This window comes from Lactuca serriola, chromosome 9 (assembly GCF_051521515.1).
Source record: "Lactuca serriola cultivar US96UC23 chromosome 9, Lser_US96UC23_V15, whole genome shotgun sequence".
In the NCBI taxonomy this organism is placed as follows: Eukaryota; Viridiplantae; Streptophyta; class Magnoliopsida; order Asterales; family Asteraceae; genus Lactuca; species Lactuca serriola.
In genome coordinates, this window is record NC_136416.1 from 209,186,506 (window position 1) to 209,205,283 (window position 18,778).

Genomic DNA, 18,778 nt, shown 5'->3' on the forward strand with positions numbered 1-18,778 from the left:
TAAAGTCTCGTCGAAGTTGTTGGTTGCCGATTGAATCTCTACGAGAGTAAAAAGTTGACATCTTGACCATAGAATCTGGTCAACGTAGTCACCAAACGCATCAACATAAATATTAAACACCATCGCAGGACCTTTGATTCGAGCTTCAGTGAATGGATGATATTGTCTGCTTCTCGTGTTGTGTCTACTTATTCCTTACTAAACTCCTCCAAAATAATTTAAATTACAGGCTTCGTGAAAAGCCGATCAATAAGGACTTTTTTCAAAAAAATCCCAAACACGCTCTAAACACCATTTTTTCTCTTTTTTAACACTATCCATGAGTCATCTAGAAAGTCTCTATTCCTAGTCTTTTTTAATAATATATTTAAAAATATATTAAAATAACAAAAATATATTAATAATTGAATAAGATTTTTATTACTAAATTTTTTAAAAATATTATATTTCATTAGTAAATTAAAATTTCAAGACTAAAATAGAAGAGCTGAAGAGAACCTTAAATCTAAAACATCAAATAAAAAATTGTAGGGGACATTGGGAGTATCAAGAAGTAAGATCTTCATCCATTGTTGAAACTTGACTACCATAATTTTTTTTCAGTCATTTTATGTTTAAGGCCCCGTTTGATACGCATCTTTCTAGGTCCAAACAGATTTTTCTGGCTGAATGGACCGGAAAGACTGTTTGATTTGCACAAAAGAAAGAGTCTTTCCCGGTAAGATATGTCGTTCCCAGAAAGCCCCAAAATCATATCTTTTTGGTTAATTGGGCTGGAAATATAAACCAAACCCCGCCTCTTTCTTTCTTTATTGGATTATTAATTTTTTTAAATAAATTTGTTTAAATTTATTTTTTATTGAATTATTACTTTTTTTTTCATCATTCAACACAGTCATGTACAATCAAACAGCATGGTTTCTTTCCCAGTTAGAAAACTTTCCCAGACAGCACTTTTCGAGACAGAAACTTTCAAACGGGACCTAAATCTTATCTCGGATGTAAACCAAAAAACCATGTTATTTATATAAATATCACCAACTTGTGATCGTGAGCATACTTCTAACACACATTTCCTCTCCCACTCCCATCAGCACACCCTCCTATCCCACGCCACATCAGCATCACATCAATTTTTTCTCTCTTACCACCGCATCATACACCAATCCAACACCTATCCCTCAACCATGGAAATGGCCTCCCTCCAATCCCACACCTTTCTTATTAAAAAAGTGTGGAAATAGTGAAGCACCCAAAAGGCCAAAACTCTCACCTATAGTAAGACTTACATCACAATCACAACAAAAGAAAATCAATGGAGCTTCTTTATCATCTTATGTTCAAGAAGACATTGAAGCACCCAAATGGCCAAAACCCTCACCTAGATTATTCTGTATTATTATTATTCAACACCGTTGATTTTATTAGTTTTTGGATGGTTGGATTGCAATATGTTCAAACACAGATGTCTCATGTTTTTAGGTATTTTTTTTTTGAGATAGTGTTGTGGGCCATATAAAGTATTTAAACATTTATTGAATATGTTGAGTCTTAAAATGGTAAACGAAAAGTGAAATGACTTACTAATACATCCTTAATTACAATTGATGATGATGATGATGATGATGATGATGGTAGTATTAAGTGAATTACATCTCAAAATTTGATGATGGTCAGAACTAGGATTCATATGGCTTTGAGGGGAAGTGTTTATAGAGGAATAAATGCTCCATATCATATTTTGGTGATAAACCAAGTCGTGGGTCGTTCTGTGTAAAGGGGTGAGACTAGACGTGTACAACATAAGACTGCAATTCATTTCAAAGGAATCCAACAAACAAAAACCAATTATTCCTATTATGCCCTTATGCTTTAAAAATTAGAAGCAAATACGTATAACTTGAGTAGAATAGTAATAAGCAAAATGTATAAAAAAAATCCATAATTAATTCGGACACTATATTCATCATTCATGATTCATGTGTATATGCCCATCAATAATAAAAATAACTACAACTCCCCAAAAGATCAAAATCGGCACAAACAAGCGTGCCAAACAAACACTAATAATAATAATAATAATAAATAATAACAAGTGAAGCAACTTATTTTCTGACGAAAATACCCAAAGTCAACAAGTCAAACCATATAAGTCATGGCGACCTGAATCAAGTGCGTATGCGGCACACTCAAAGTCGCAATACCCCTCCTGCAATTCTTCCTCATAAACGCGTAAAAATAATTAATAACCAACTTCTTAATAAACCAAGATTCCTTTTTTGCCCTTATGTCCCCATGTCCCATAAGGTAAACCACCCCCGACTCCTTGGCCTTATGCAAAAACGCCAACTCATTCTCTAAACTTAGTTCCGGATCTGTGTGCCCACTTGCCTCCGAAGTCGTTGCTTCCATCGGTGGTGGTGGTTGGGGGAGGTGGTACTGGTTAATTACGTTTCCGCCCTCCGGGACACCGAAATACACACTACCGTTGGGGCCCACAAGTACCCTCGACGGGTCATTTTCAAAATCAGAATCGTCATCGTCCCCATCGCTTTCTAACTGTCTTTCTTGTGCTTCGCGCCTTATGAACTTTTCTAAGCTTTCGATTAAAAGTTGCTCGAATATTTGGTGGTTTTCTTTTCTTACGTCTTTGTATCCATACCTGTCAAATTTTACCCAATTATAGCATCCTACTTTGAAAAATATTGTAAGTTTTTTTTTTAATATTTTGAAAAGTCTACCTGGCAATACAGCGAAAGATATGGTAGCCTTTAGAGCAAACTCTTCGAAAGAGAAAGCGTTCATTCTGAGGGACAACAGGAACAGGAACATATTTTATACACACAAAAATAATCATGGAATGGACAGCTGGAAGGGTGGTTAAAAAATGTCCGAAAATGGCAGGAACGCCCTTCACAAGTTCGTTATAAAGCAGCCCAATGCCAGGTGTCCTGACAGTTCCAAGGTTGCATCCTAGCTGGCGTAACACATCCATTGACATTTTTTTCTTCACCTCTGTTTCGTATTTCAGCTTGCTCCCGTAGTTCCAGATGCACATGATGAGGAACACGACTATCGAGAACAGCAGAATGATCCAGCTTCCGTCCCCGATTCCACTCAGGACAGAGGAAAGGAATAGCAATTCCATTCCGAGGAAGAAGAAGGAGAATATGATGACAGTGATTATGTTGATTTGCCATATCAGGAGCATTACTAAGGTTACTAAGAAGGTAGTCATCATCATCACTCCAATCTCAGCAATACCTAACAGTAATATGATTAATTAATTAAGTGGTTTAGGAGTTGAAGTTGAAGGGCATTTATGTCTTTTTAAAAGTAGTAGTAGTAGTGGTACCGTATGCATTCCCGATCTCATTGGTGCTTGCAATACAGCAAACAAGAAGTACAGCAGAGGCCATGAGAAACCAGTTGATAACAGGGATATAAATCTGACCCATAAACTTGCGAGAAGTATGAACGATTTTAAGCCTGGGAAAGCAACCAATGGCTGATGATTGTTTGATACAAGAGAAAGTTGCTGTTGTCATTGTTCTACTTGCAATCAATGCAGCAAAATTAGCAATCAGAAACACCCACCAAAAACCTCCATCTGCACACACACACACACCATATAGCAGAATTAGACATTTGGTTTGGATGGAATCTTTTAAAGAAATTGTTCCTTCCAAAATGTAAAATCTCACCAGGAATTGAAGAAAAGAAAGCCTGTTGTGGGTCCCCATAATTATCCATCAGATATGCAGCTTGACCCATGTAGCCCAACATAAGGCATGGAAGTACAAGAAACACAAAAGTAAGTTGTATTGTTCTCACTGGAAAATAACAAAGATCTGCAAACATCGCTTCTGAACCTATATATACAATCGAAAAAAAAAATCATTTAGAAAAGTGCAATAAATATTATATAACAATGTGCTTTTACTACTTAAAAGTTTGGAAATGAAGATAAAGATTTACCAGTTGCACAAAGAAGGCATCCACCCAAAGAGTACCAAGCTTTAGTTGAGTCTCTTTTGAAATAATAATAGATGTGAATGGGATTAAATGCCTTGACAACACTGCTATCATGTTTCACAAGATTGTAGATACCAATGCCACCAAGAGAGCAGAACCATATAAATAAAGCAGGCCCAATAACAAGCCCAACTTTACTTGTTCCATATTTTTGTACACTGAATAAGATAATAAGATACGCAACCGAAATCATCACCACATGATCTGCAACAAATAAATAAATAAAGAAATTTTTTTAAAAGAATAAAGTGACTTTCTATTTAAAAAAAGAAATCAGCAATAAGGACACTAGCACAAAATTACATGTAGGATCATGTCACCTTGCTCAACTGCAGGAAATGCAACTTTTAAACCACGAACAGCAGATATTACTGCATCAAAGAAATTATAACTTATAAGTGAGTGCTAGCATTAGGAAAAGGACCAAATGCAAGAAACAGCAACTTACTTCCATTTAAATCAAACTTTTCAATTTCAACAATAAAAAGAATTGATCTTGATGTTATTCAAGGTTTTTTAAATCAAACTTTTTAATGGAGAGCAAAGAAAAAAGTACCTGACATTGCAGGTGTAACAACCCCATCAGCAATGACCATGGAGGTGCCAGCAAGGACCAGCACTAAAACAAGCTTTTTCATTGTCAATGAATTCTCAAGATGCTCTTTTATTTTCAATGATCTTTCAAGTTCTGCAGATGGCACCTTCAATCTGAAGCTTGATATACGTGTATCAGAAGTAAGCTGATTTGGTAGAAGACTGATCTTAGCATGCCTACATATAAGTGAATATAAAGCAAATGTCCCACCTGCAACATGTAGTCAAGTACAAATAAAATGGCAATCAACATTATTTATAGATATAGATATTACAAGGAACTTGTAGTATTAAAATATGGAATATCAGATATATTAACAACAGTTACCTTCACCATCATCGTTTGCCAGAAGAACAATGAGAATGTACTTGATGAGTGGGATCAAAATCAATGTATATAAAACAAGAGATAGAGCCCCAATGATATCTGCATTTGTTTCTATTGGAGCCCTGCTGAACATCACACTAAAGGTATAGAGTGGACTTGTTCCAACATCCCCAAAAACAACACCAAGTGTCTGAAAAACCAGGAAAATACTCTTTCCAAGACTAGCATCCTGCAAAAGTACACTTCAAGCTTTACAAATAATCACATGTTGTATGAACACATGATACAATCAAATTAGAAATGGAAAACTTTATTCTTCAGGGATATGGTACACATTCATGGATTCCATACACCTTCATATGAATCATACGGGGATTCAGAACTCATAAGAGCTACTTTTGGAAGACATAGTGGAAGATAGGAAGATATTAGGAAATGTTGAGTTTGCATTCATCAAGACTCCCGATTATTCAACTAGAAAAACTCCATTTGAATTCTATTATGGTGTTAATTCTCTCACTCCCGTTGATTTGGCTCTTTTTGTGTTAAGCATAAAACTGGCATTGAAACAAAGACTAAGTCAAAGGAAATCAAAAGCTCCATGAGCAAGTCAAAGCAAGAATTGAGAAGCCAAATCAGACATACAAGGCCAAGGCAAACAAGAACCGGAAGTAGTCTATATCTACGCCACATGATCGAATATGAATTCACTCAATGGAGAGGATTTTGTCCCATAGAAAGAACAAGATGATGCCAAAGGTGGAGGGTCCTTCTACAATGTAACAATGCTTTTGTGACAATGCTCACCTCACATAGTAGACCTTCAGAGTTCTTTGTTTCTATCACCTTCAGTATTGGAGATCTCATGTCTTACCTAGAGGATGACTACTTTGAGGACTTGATGTCAAATCACTATTTAGAGGGGGAGGATGATGTGGGAGTATACAAAGGCCAAGCACCCAATAATAACAAAAGAAACTGAGCCAAGCAATGGTTGTGATCACATGAAAGCTTTTGGATGATTCTATTTACCACAAAGAATCCACCCTACAACAATAGATGGCTATACACATTCAACACACATCCTTAAGTGTCTAACATTTTTGTTTTTGGTGAACTAACTGAGTTATGCAATGTGATTTGTCTCAATTCTCAGCTAATTGTTGCCACAAAGATACATAAGGGTGCCAAAATCACTTTGTCAGCAAAAGAGTTGTATTGTGTGTGCTCTCAGTTTATTGGTTGAGCTTTTAGTGTTCATTTCCATTCCTGTAGTTCCAGATTTTGCTTTATTTTTGTCTAGAGGTTTTCAAGTCCTATCCCTGCATAAGTGGCCTAGCACTAAGAACATGAGAATCCATAAGAGGCCTCATTTGGACATTGTGACTTAGCCATGGGACCACCCAGAACCCTTGCATAAAGAAATCTTCATCCTACTCTAAAGATGTTTCATCTTGGTGGTGTAGATGTCCCCTTTCCTCTTAATCATGAATTTGTGATGGATTCTTTTTCCTTTACAGATTATAGTTGTGGGTACTTCACTAACTATTTTGCTTATAATATCTTATAAGTAACTTCTGTGTTTGCTGTCCAACAACCCAGCTTTCTTTTCTGTTCATCTCATGAGATATGATCAGTAACTTCCTTGTTTTCTGCCAGCAACATTGCTTTCTGTCCATCTTATACTTTCACATCACATCTCTACAAAAGGTAGTGCTGCAAATTCAGACTCAACTAAATCCTTATCTCAAAGTGTTTGTCATAATCTAAAGAAAAACATGGAGAGAATAATCGCAACCACATATGGAAGTTTCCAAAAATTGCTAGAGCTAAACTAATACTACAAAAGGAAGTGGAGCGAATTCAGACTCAAATAATTCCTTATCTCAGAGTGTTTGTCGTAATCCAAGATAAAATGGAAAGAATAATCGCAACCACATAGAGTAATTTCAAATAACTGCTAAAGCTAAATCCATACTAGAATATTGTTTCCCTAGGTTATTCTAGATGTTCAATCCCTTTAGAAGCCCCGTTCAGAGCTTAAAAAACGTTTAGTAGGAGGATGATAGCTTGAACAGTGAAGTGCAACTTGAAGTTATGTATATTCTTAGTACCAAAGGTTGCGATTTCTAACATTTAACATCTAGTTAAGACAGTTTACCAATTTCTTCTCGAAATGAGAAGAATTTATATCCATCGTGGAGTTAGAATGTACTAATTTGGGTCAGTTAGAACGGCTAAAATCAATGGAGCTACTGACAGAAGATCGAGACAGCGTACCTCGTATTCACTCCTATGAGCGCCAGGGACCTCAAGGGCTTCGACGCCAAACGAATCAATCCTTGGCCCAGTCCGAATCAACTTCTGGTATAAACTATCTTCATCCTCCGAATCCATGTCATTTTGCAACGTAAAATCATCCCCGTCATCATCACCGTTGTCCTCGTAATCGATCTCTGAATTCTCTTCGTCTTGAAACACCCATCGATGAGATTCCATTGAATCCATGGAACTTAACCCTCCGTTTCCCTTACTTGTACTCCCCCTGTCCGATCCCTCTTCCGCCATTTTTTAGCCTTCTTTTTCCGTTTCGCACTATCCAATCAACGATTATGCTCCAACTGTTGTTGATGCTCCATTTGGTGTAAATTTTTGTTGTGGAGAAATCAATCAAATCGAAACCCTAAAAAGAGATGTGAAAGAGAGTGAGATTTGTGAAGAAGGAAGTGGTGGTTGTTTCTCTTTCTGTAGCGGTTTTTTCCTTTCGTTCAATTCGCGAATTCGGCTGAAAGTGCCCATTTTTAATGTAGTGTTACGTAAAAATTAAATATCATAAAAATATTTTTTTAATAAAATAATGTTAGTTATGCATAACAATTACTATAATATTCTTTGAATGATATTTCAAATTAATATCATAAACTTTGAAAGGTATACTAATAAGTTCAATACAATTAATTTAACATATATATTTATTTATAGTATGGTTATTAAATCAAGAGGTTCAAGTTAAATATTTATTGTTTACATTGATTGATGCGACCTAGTCCTCCTATTCATTAAAGCGGTGGCACTGCTCACTGTAAAGTGGTTCTGACGGCTCTGGGGAGACTTGTGAGGTCACAACAGGGAGAAACTGTAGCCGTTTTCTGGGAGGGGCTCCCGGGAAAACGCTCTGACGATCAAGTCAATGATTGAACAGAGAGTGTATGGTTTAAGCTTATAGAGAACAGCTTACGGTTTTGAGGTGGCGGAGGCGGCATTTTATACTAAGACCTCCTGCAAGTCTGTACGTGCGACAAGGTCGTCAAATCCGACATGATCCAGCGCCTTGATTGGTTTATCGTATTCCTTGTTGTGCAAGAGCTAACGATTGGTTTAGGTAGTAATGCTTTGAGCATACTCCTTGCCGCTTGGAGTCGTGGATTTATCGTGGAGTGGAAGGAGCCCGTTGAGGGTTGGGCCTTCCACACGGGCATTTGGCTTTGGAGGGACGCCCGCGAGCACGAGACTTCGTCGAGGTGGCTACGCTAGGAGTAGCTTGGCCTAGCGGCTTGCCTTGAGGCACCTTGGTGCGGCTGAGCACCGCTTCTAGCCCGTGCTAGGGGAACTTTATCAAGTCCCCCAGTTCATTAGTTATAGCGTTTACTAGGCTAACTATGATGTTCTTGACTTAATTACATGTACACGCGTCAAGCTAAGGTTCGAGCGACGCTTCGATTTTTTCGGCGATTTGACTACCCATTATGCCAGTCGGTTACATCATTCGTCAGGGATTTTGAATATCCCGCCTTCTTTATCTCCTTATAAGGGAGGATCTTTTCCTTTTTTGCTTACACTTTCCATTTTGCTCTTTCTTTCTCCCCTCTTTGACTTTCTCTTATTCTTTCCCTCTTCATCTTCATGGCGAATCAATCTGATATTGTTCCCTCTGCCGTAGAGTTCGAACTTCTACGAGACACTTATGGCTTCACTTTGGCGGATGGAGTGGAGTTTCCAGTTGTTGACTCTATGATCTTATCGCCTCCTCTGGGGAAGATCGGTGTTTATCTAAAGACCTTCGACGTCGGGCTTTGCATTCCCTATCTGATTTCTAGGAAGAGTTGCTCCATAAGAACGGTTGTAGCATTCAGATGCTTACTCCGAACGCCGTCAACAAGATGGTGACATTTGAGATGATCTGTCGGGCCAATGGTATCCTTCCCAACTTCTTTGTCTTCAAGTTCTTCTTCTGATTCAGTGCCACCGGTGACATGTTCACCTTCTCTGCTCGCCGTGGTGGCCATGTCTTGGTTCCTGATGGCAAAACTCCGAAGAATTAGCAGGGAAAATGGTTGTGGGTTAACCAGGAGCGAGTTTGTGGGGGGAATTACCGGGAGAACAACTTTTCTAACGTGACTCCTAAGTTGTTTCCACATAACCAGGCGACCACTGACCTTCTGAGGACAATCCAAGTTGTTCCTGATGAATATTCGGAGGTCCTTCTTGTTGGTGTCGGAACAAGTCCTAATTGGCGCTCTCGAGGGAAGATGCATGTCTTCTACACCATTGTCGACGGTAAGCGTTTCTACTCTTGTTCTCTTCTCATTCTCCTCCTCCTCCCTTTTTTTCTTTTAATCAAACTGTGACTGTCTCCCGTTGTTTGGTCAGGTGCCGAGATCCCAGTGTCAATGGATTCTGTGTTGCAAAAGAGATCAGGGAAAACCAGAGCACCACGAAGCCAATCTCCATGATGTTCTCCCGGCTACACATCGTGCCGACCGCCTAGTCGTTCATCCTACTATAGGGTAGGCCTGTCGAAAAAATCTGAAACCTGTTCTACCCACCCGACCCGTTCCGAATTCGGGTAGAATGGGTCAGGTAGAACGGGTAACGGGTATGAACATTTGGGTAATAAGTTAACCCGATAATAATATAGGTCGGGTTTTAGGTATGAATATTTATTTTCGGGTATACCCGAATACCCGAATTCGTTTTTTTAAATAATACCAAATATACATGCAGTCACGTACGCACACTTCAAATAAAACAAAACCCTTCATTTCCTTATTATGAACGACGACTCGACAATCAACGCAAACTTGCAAAGGGAATACGACGCTGAAGCTAAAGTCCTGAATCGTCATCACAATTTTCAGTTTCTCACTATCGCATGGAATGGAATTAAAAAAGTACATGACATATTATAATGATTTGTATTGTTATTATATATGTACTTGTTAATTGTATGGAGTATTTTCCTACCTGATTCTTTATTAAACAAACCAACATGTAAAAATAAAAAAATAAAAAATAAAAAATTATCAATAAGTGTCATTTAATAAATTTTCGGGTATACCCGATAATTACCCGACCCGACCTCAAACCCGAATACCCGAAAACCCGAATTACAATATAGGTCGGGTATCGAGTATTATTTTCTTAAGGAAATACCCGTTCTACCCGAAACCCAAAAATTTTACCCGTTCGACACCCCTACTATAGGGGCGCGGTCGTTGGATGGCACGTCCACGACCAGTGGTGAGCAATCTTTTTATGCTCAACCGATCACTGTGGTCGTCCCACCTTCACCTACTGTAGTGGTGGAGGATAGCAAAAATGGGATAATTTTAAGCGCCCGGAGGGTCATGGCTAAGCGGAAAGCAGTCCTGGTTATGAGAGAGGCTTCCTCCGATGTTGGCACTGCCAACATTGGTGGACACGTTCGACAGAGGTTGGGTCTCGCCCATCTGTTGGGTTCGATCTCCTCCGATCCAGAGGGAGTTGTGGTGCTCCCTGATGATGATGTGTACCATTCTGAGGGGAATCAAGGTGTGTTCCAGCAGCACGTCGTTCAAGCGAAAAGTGCTTCAAAACCTACCCCCAACCCTTCATATTCGGGCGGTTTTGCGGCGGTCTCGCATCATTAGACTCCTCCATGGGAGGTTTCTCTGGGTCCATTGGGCCCTTTTGTGCCAAAGTGGAATCTCTACAACGAATCTAGGTTATCCATTTGTGCCAACACTATAGAGTTTGCCCGTCACGGTTTTCCTCCAGTTGTTGTTGCTGATATGGATGCTATTGCTAATATTGCATTTTCGCATAACATATCATATGCTACAGCTTAAGCCATGTTTTATCTGGTGGCTGGTTCTCGGCGCACTCAACGCCTTGGTGAGCTAGAGCGCATCCACACTAGTTTTTTTGCCCGTGAATCAAAATACAAACTTCAAATCACAGAGCTCAAGAAGGAAATCCACGGCTTCAACAAGAAGTATGATCTTTTGGCTTCAAAGAAGGCGAAGCCCGCTGTTAAGCGGGGACCGTTGACGGACGAGGCCCATTACTTGTTTGATATGTATTGCATGTGGTATTTTGGGGTACTCACTAAGCTTTATGCCTACGATTTATAGTTTATGTTTCAGGTACTTTTGTTCGAAAGAGAAGAGCTCGGGATGAGTGCAGTGCACACACCACATTGTTCCGTATTTTATAAAACTCTGATGTACTTGGATGTTTATTGACACACTCTGATTCACTATGGTTTTTATGCTACTATTTTGGATAATAGGTTTACTAATTTAAAAATCAGAATTTTTAGTCTTAACTTTTAGGACGTTACAATACTTCTATTCGTTTATTGTTGGGTTTGGTTGTTTCTAATGATTATGAATTAGAGCAAATTGATGTTACTACAACTTTTCTAAATGGTGAGCTTAAGGAAGAGATCTTTATGCAACAACCTAAAGAGTTTGTAGCTCCTTGCAAGGAGGATGATGTGCGTAAACTGAACAAATCTCTTTATGTCCTTAAGTAGTCTCGTAGATAATGGTATAAGAAACTTGATTCATTTATGATCAATCTTAAATTTAAAAGGTGCACATGCAATAGTTGCATTTATTACAAAACAATGATGATGGTTTGATGATCTACTTACTCTTATACGTGGATGACATGTTGATCGCAACAAAAGATATGAAGGAAATTTAGAAGCTAAAAGATCATTTGAAAGCAAGTTTTGAAATGAATGAATTAGGAGCTGCCAAAAATATTTTAGGTATGGAAATTTTATGTGACATAAAATATAGGGTCTTGACACTTTCTCAGAAAAATTATATTGTGAAAGTCCTACGACGCTTCAATATGCATAAGGCAAAGCCTGTCAACACACCTTTTGCAGCTCACTTCAAGCTATCATCTACTTTAAGTCCTACTACTGAGATCGATATGGTGTATATGGCACGTGTACCATACTCTAATGTGGTTGGGTCTTTGATGTATGATATGATTTGTACATGCCCTGATTTCACTTACGGTGTTAGCATGGTTAGTAGATATATGGCAAACCATGGAAAGAACATTGGAAAGCAGTACATTGGATATTATGTTACTTGCATGGTACGTCTTCTATGTGTCTACATTTTGGTATATATGTGGCATCCCCAAATTCATGGTCATTTTAAAAAATTTATTTATGCTTATTTTAAGAGCATTATTGTGGAATTTGTCCCAAAAAATATGATAAATATATTATCAAAGCATTTCCGAATAAATGTTTTTTTATTTATATTAAAACATTGAGATGTCATTGTCAATACAGAAACATAAGCATAAACAGACCTTACATTCATTTACACTAATGATTTACATCTCCTTTAATCTCTTAGTGTAATGTATCTTCACATTGATACCTGTGATATGAATAAACTGAGTGGGTCAGGTTGGGAAACCTGATGAGTACATAGGGATTTCAATCCCACAATGTTATATCATACATACATTTTAGAACTCGCAATATACAATTTAACCTCATATATATAAGCAATCTTACCCCATCCTGTCGATCCTCACAATGACACGATCCATACTCTCGGATCTAAAATTAACATCTTTACCTAATCCATACTCCCGCATCAGAAATGAACAAATTTAACAAATCCATACTCCTGGATTAGGTATGAACGACTTTACCTAATCCATACTCTCGGATCAAGTATGAACAACAACGTCTAATCCATTATCTTGGATCAATGACAAATGACTATGCCCAATACATACTCTCGTACTAGGGACGAATGACTATGTCTAATCCATGCTCTCGGATCAGTAACAAATTTTAAAGTTTTACCCTCCGTGTATATCTCACTCATATCATAAGAAGACACTACCCAATATCCATCTTAATTAATTTTGGTTTATTTTGTATCCTAAATCATCATATATTATCATATATGCTCTTAACACGTATTTTAGGCAATATCAACTTGTAACATTTATAAAATTCATGAAAATTTAAAACTTTTTCAAGCATCCAAAAACCATTATTTATTAAAAAATATTTTCAAAATAGTTTCACATCAGAGTATCTCAGTAATCAAAATCATAAAATGTGAAGAGGTGCACGATCAAGCTTTCGCCTTCTCGCGATCATCCGAAGTACCTGAAACAAAATCCAAAACTGTAAGCCCGAAGCTTAACGAGTTCCCCCAAAATACCAACGCCATACAAACCATAGCCATATCATAACAAACAACATGCATATAGAGTCTGTAGTATGACTGGACCGCCCTCACCGGGCCTTCAGTTTATCTGGCCCATTCTTAGAACCTTCAGCATGTCTGGTCTGCCCTCCCAGGCCGTCAGCATGTTTGGACCATTCTCAGGGCCTTCGGCCTGACTGATACGCCCCGATGGGTCTGCAGTCTATCCGGACCGCCCTGGGTCTGTTGGCCTTCAGCACAAAGCAGGTCCGCCTCAACCCAACCCCAAACATATAATCAACACACACACACACACACACACACACATATATATATATATATATATATATATATATATATATATATATATATATATCAAACACTAGATAGCATGTACAAACAGTCAAACCGATCTAACAAATCACTAATCATAGCATCATCCTATGTACCAGGATACCGACCTAACAGGTCACTAACACTGCATCATCCTATATACCAAAATATCGACCTAACAGGTCACTAAGCATATCATCATGCAATAACCAGGATAACAATCCAAAAAAGGTCGGCATTGGTGCCTTCGACCCTGTTAATATAGTGAGGACAACTCACCTCACAATTAGCTGAATTAGACGGAAAGTCTCCGACCGCTGTCTCACCGAAAATCTCGAACTATCAAAAAATAACGAATACTAAGCCAACAATTGGGATATCAATCTTGACCAAGGGTCTCACATAGGGTAATAGTCCATTTTGCCTTTTCTATAATTTTGGCCAAGGCCCAATACCAAATCCATGATCCAAAAGTCCACATATACAAGGTCCATCATTGACCCAATTTTCCCAATTGGGCTCAACTCCCTAATTGGGCCTCATTTTAAGATCCATTACCAAAACTGGCCCAAAACACACCTATTCAGAAAGTCCAGCAAGGCCCAAGCCAAACTGGTCCAAAGGCGGCTCAATCCCGAAGCCCAAATCGTCAAAAGCCCAACAGAGGGCGTATGTTGGGCGTGTTGGGTTTTCAGCATACTAACACTCTTATGGTGTACATGCAACCCTAGAAACCTTGGATCTATGTTTTCTCTAAAATACATGCAAATTTGATTTCCAAGGTTCACAACCTAACTAGCATGTTATGGGGTACTTGTAATACAAAACTTTAAGTAGAATAACATACATTTCTTTTGTGGTTGATTGCTTGGAGTTTATGAGCCTAGCACCAATAGTGTGGATGCCTCAAGTGGTGTCACGAATCACCAAAACAAATTGGAAGCTCTTGAGAGAATAAGAACACTTGTAGAAATCGACTCACTCTTATGCTCACATACACTAGTGCCAATTCTAGAACCAAGGACTCCTTTATATAGTATGGAGGATTAGGGTTAAACCCTAATACCCATGACTCTTCATTTACCTAGGATCCATGGGTTAAAAGCTCCATGGACTATCCATGGACCCCATATACTCTTAGCTTATCCTAAATAAATCTTAGCCCAATCCATATATATATATATATATATATATATATATATATATATATATATATATATATAAGAGTCCATATTTAATTAGCTCCATTTTGATCACTAAATTAATTCTTGATCAATAATAGTTAAATAATTATGATATCATATTAATATATTATAACCAATAATATATTAATATATCATAAACATCTTATTCTCAAAAGTATATCCATACAAGCTGTTAGGTGAAGTGCAACCCAAATGGACCATGTCGGGTCGAGTCAAGTTGATACCAAATATAGTTACGGACTTAGACACCTTATCCAACAGTCTTCCACTTGGATAAGTCTGATAACTATAGTTGCAAGTATAACTTCAGAAACCAACCAGCAATCGTAGCTCTTTAAAACTCTGTTGAACTACGAAGCGCCATTTTAGATAAGTGATCATATATTCCTCTGTTCTCAAGATATCAGTCGGACAAACACATGGAACATGGTCTAACTTATTGTCCAACATTTGTTTCTCGATCTCTGATTTGTCTGACATAGAACCAAATTGAACACATCAATTAAGTTATGATCGGGCCCGACACATAAGTCAAAACCAAATCATCAAGGGGCCCAGATATCGCTTCTATTGCTAGAATGAACAGATAAACTTCGACTCATATGCCTGTACTAACTACTTGTTGAATTATGCACAAAAGCACGTTTTATGACATCAAGTTACTGATGCGTTTTAGTACAATCAGTGGATAACCAACTCATAGTCAACAACTTATATCTCTAGGTTTGAAGATATATATGATATTACCGTCTCGCGATCACTCGAGATAAATTCCATGAAGTGATACAAGCGAGCGTGGGTTTAATCCAATACTCAGGACTTATGCGCACTCATGAATTGTAGCAACCATTGCTATGTCTAATGCACCTTAGACAAATCTTACAAGCCAAATTCATGAAAGTCTTGATTCATATCTACTTATGACATATGACCGACTATGGAGAGTTTGAATAAAATAATTATTCCGGAAGTCAAAACATGCAAAATTGAAACAATAGTAAACGATCAACATAGGATAGTAACACTTTACTCATAAATAAACAACTTTTATTTAATCATCAAATGTCAATTACATTTTACAAGTTTCAGAAATCTAATTATTAAAACTAATATCGTGTAACAACCGTCAAATTCTAGTCAAAGTCAAACAAGTCAAACCGATCGAATTTAATTAGTGCTTGTATGTTAGAAGTTATTCTATGAATAAAAATGTGCATTTGTATGTCAAAAATTCAAGTATCTCGAAAATCTATGTGTTAACAATGTAAAAACCCTAAAAAGAGAATTAAACACATCAAAACTCGGCTAGGGACCCTTTCGGGGACTTAAAACGACCATTAACGAGGCGTAACGGGGTTCACGAACCTTGCATTTGCGAGATTATGCGATAATAATGGGTAAGGTTAAATCTATCCAAGTATGTGAAATCTCTCCCAAATCTCTCCAGGTATGTGAAATCTCTCCCAAATCTCTTCAAGTATGTGAAATCTCTCCCAAATCTCTCCAAGAATGTGAAATCTCTCCAAGTATGTGAAATATCTCCCAAATCTCTCCAAGTATGTGAAATCTCTCCCAAACCTCTCCAAGTATGTGAAATATCTCCCAAATCTCTCCAAGAATGTGAAATCGCTCCAAGTATGTGAAATCTCTCCCAAATCTCTCCAAGTATGTGAAATCTCTCCAAGTATGTGAAATCTCTCCCAAATCCCTCCAAGAATGTGAAATCTCTCCAAGTATGTGAAATCTCTCTCAAACTTTTTCAGGTCATCCGGGTCATCCCGGCCCTTAACTTGGTCAAAAATCACGCAAAACGGTAAGATTTCTCGGAAAACAGCCTTATAGAATCGAAACTCCTCTTAGGAACCGAAACTCCTCTTAGGAGCCAAAACTCCCCTTAGGAGCCGAAACCCTCCTGTCAGAACCGAAAGTGTCAGAAGCCTCTCGGACCGAAACCTCAGCAAACCGAAGCTCAGCAGCGAGGACCGAACTTCGGCTCCCATGCGAGACCCTCGCACCCCCCACTTCGGACCTTCGGTATTCCCTCCTACTCTCGGTTCCCTCTCGGTTCTCACACTTATAAGAGTCGAACCTCGCAGGTTCGGTCCCTATTGTCCGGTTTTCGACTACTTTTGCCTCCTAAGCCTGTTTTTGACGGGATTTTTTCACCAAATTCATATTTTTATCATTCTTAACCCCAAGAACTATTATTTTATTTGTTTCTCAATGATTTATTAATTAAAAATCATTATTTTATACCAAGAGGATATTTACCCTGCAAGTGGGTCAAGTGTGCCCACTTGTCTTCCATGTGTCACCCTCTCACTTGCCATCTTATCTACGTCACACAAACCAATGCACACATCACTTCAAACTCACAAGTTGCTCTAGCAACCTTCAATATAAGGAAATCCCTGGAGGATTTCTTGAGTTATTTGCTCATTTCAAACTTACACACTTCTCATATCACCCTAGGAAAGCTTCTTTCTCTCTACTTTCCACCACCTTGTGCAAGTGTTCTTGAGTTGCTACTGCACTTTTTGGTAAGTATTTCCTCTAAACTCATGTTTTATTCCATGTTTTCATAACATCCTTAAATCATCTACACACATTCTAACGCCAAAGAATCGTTCTTAGGATCATCCAAGCTTTTACGTGTTCATCAAGTACTCTTGGCTTGATATTCCTTAACTTCAACCTTCCACTCTTCAAGTCATCACTCAAGGTGAGTTCATACCCCTACATTTACTAGTTTTCTTCAGTTTTTAGGGGGGATACAAGTTAAAATACCAAAATATATTCAAAACTCAACTTGACAGCTTACAACAGAAAAGTTGTGACATGTTCACAAATTGTTTTACCCAACTTAAACTTAATATTTTTCAAAACTGTTTAATATGAAAGTAGTTCATGTTTATACCTTTAAAATGACTACTTGCACATCTCCATACGATTTTTCTACAATTTATGGAGATTTTTACAAAACTGCCTATCACTGCAGCAACGAAATCAGACCAAGTTATGAAAATGAACATTTTCACACTAGTTTGAGACCACCAAAAATTATGAGAAAATTTATGAACACAGTAGACACTTTTTCCAAATACTCAGAGTTTGTGGATTCAGTTTTCGACTTACGATGATTTTTTATAATTACTCAAAAACAGTGACAGTTAAGGGTAAAGCTGTCAAATACACATTTAAGAGTTATTCACACCTTGTAACATGTTGAGCAAGGTGTGTAAGATTTACACTTAGTATTTCCAATATCCTTTATTTGAAATACATATACATGCATAACCAGTTTTTAATACCATCATACAACACTTTTGATAAACTATAATAGGTATAGTTTTGAACACTTCATCTAACAAAGAAAACAATGACATTATCGATTTACAAAACGAACTTTCACTACACACTACATGAACTCGTTAATGAATATTTGTGAGACATTCTCCTTCGGGGTACTCCAAGTACCACATAAAAGTCCTTTAGTTATAATCAGAATCTCTTGGATTGAGAACGTGATAGTTGTGTATAGATCTATATTGGGTCTGACAAACCCGCACCTAAGCTGCTTGCAACAGCTAGACCGGCAGGTCTGTGGTGACAAGTGTCATAACTTTCCGACGCCTGAAGAACGTCGCATTCAAGGCCATCTAGTCTTTAGTATGATTATAACATCTCGCATGGAATATTAACACAACATAAAATTCACGGAAATTCTAAGGCTTTATACAAAGGAGTTTTATTTAAATATAAAACACACACATAAGTATGATGATTTACTTGTTTCAATTCAGTTTACAACAAATCTTTTAGAA

General features: G+C 37.8%; 1 protein-coding gene across 1 annotated transcript; it reads right to left on the minus strand.

Annotated features, from left to right (window-relative positions):
* Positions 1-1,927: 1,927 nt before the first annotated feature.
* On the minus strand, positions 1,928-7,737 carry KUP7 (K+ uptake permease 7). The gene is made up of 9 exons (XM_079022964.1): positions 7,238-7,737; positions 4,958-5,186; positions 4,592-4,840; positions 4,356-4,406; positions 3,979-4,239; positions 3,705-3,872; positions 3,356-3,610; positions 2,742-3,264; positions 1,928-2,662 (listed from the first exon to the last, which is right to left on the minus strand). Exons 1-9 carry the CDS (start codon positions 7,523-7,525, stop codon positions 2,140-2,142), a joined length of 2,547 nt encoding a protein of 848 aa, XP_078879090.1. The 5' UTR covers positions 7,526-7,737; the 3' UTR covers positions 1,928-2,139.
* Positions 7,738-18,778: the final 11,041 nt, after the last annotated feature.

What these genes read in the sequence shown, in the direction of transcription:
- KUP7 (XM_079022964.1), bottom strand. Translation starts at nt 7,525, where the DNA reads ATGGCGGAAGAGGGATCGGACAGGGGGAGTACAAGTAAGGGAAACGGA. An exon ending in ATTTCCTGCAGTTGAGCAAG is followed by an intron (nt 4,240 to 4,355) that starts GTGACATGATCC and finishes TATTTGTTGCAG; the next exon opens with ATCATGTGGTGATGATTTCG. An exon ending in TGAGATCGGGAATGCATACG is followed by an intron (nt 3,265 to 3,355) that starts GTACCACTACTA and finishes TATTACTGTTAG; the next exon opens with GTATTGCTGAGATTGGAGTG.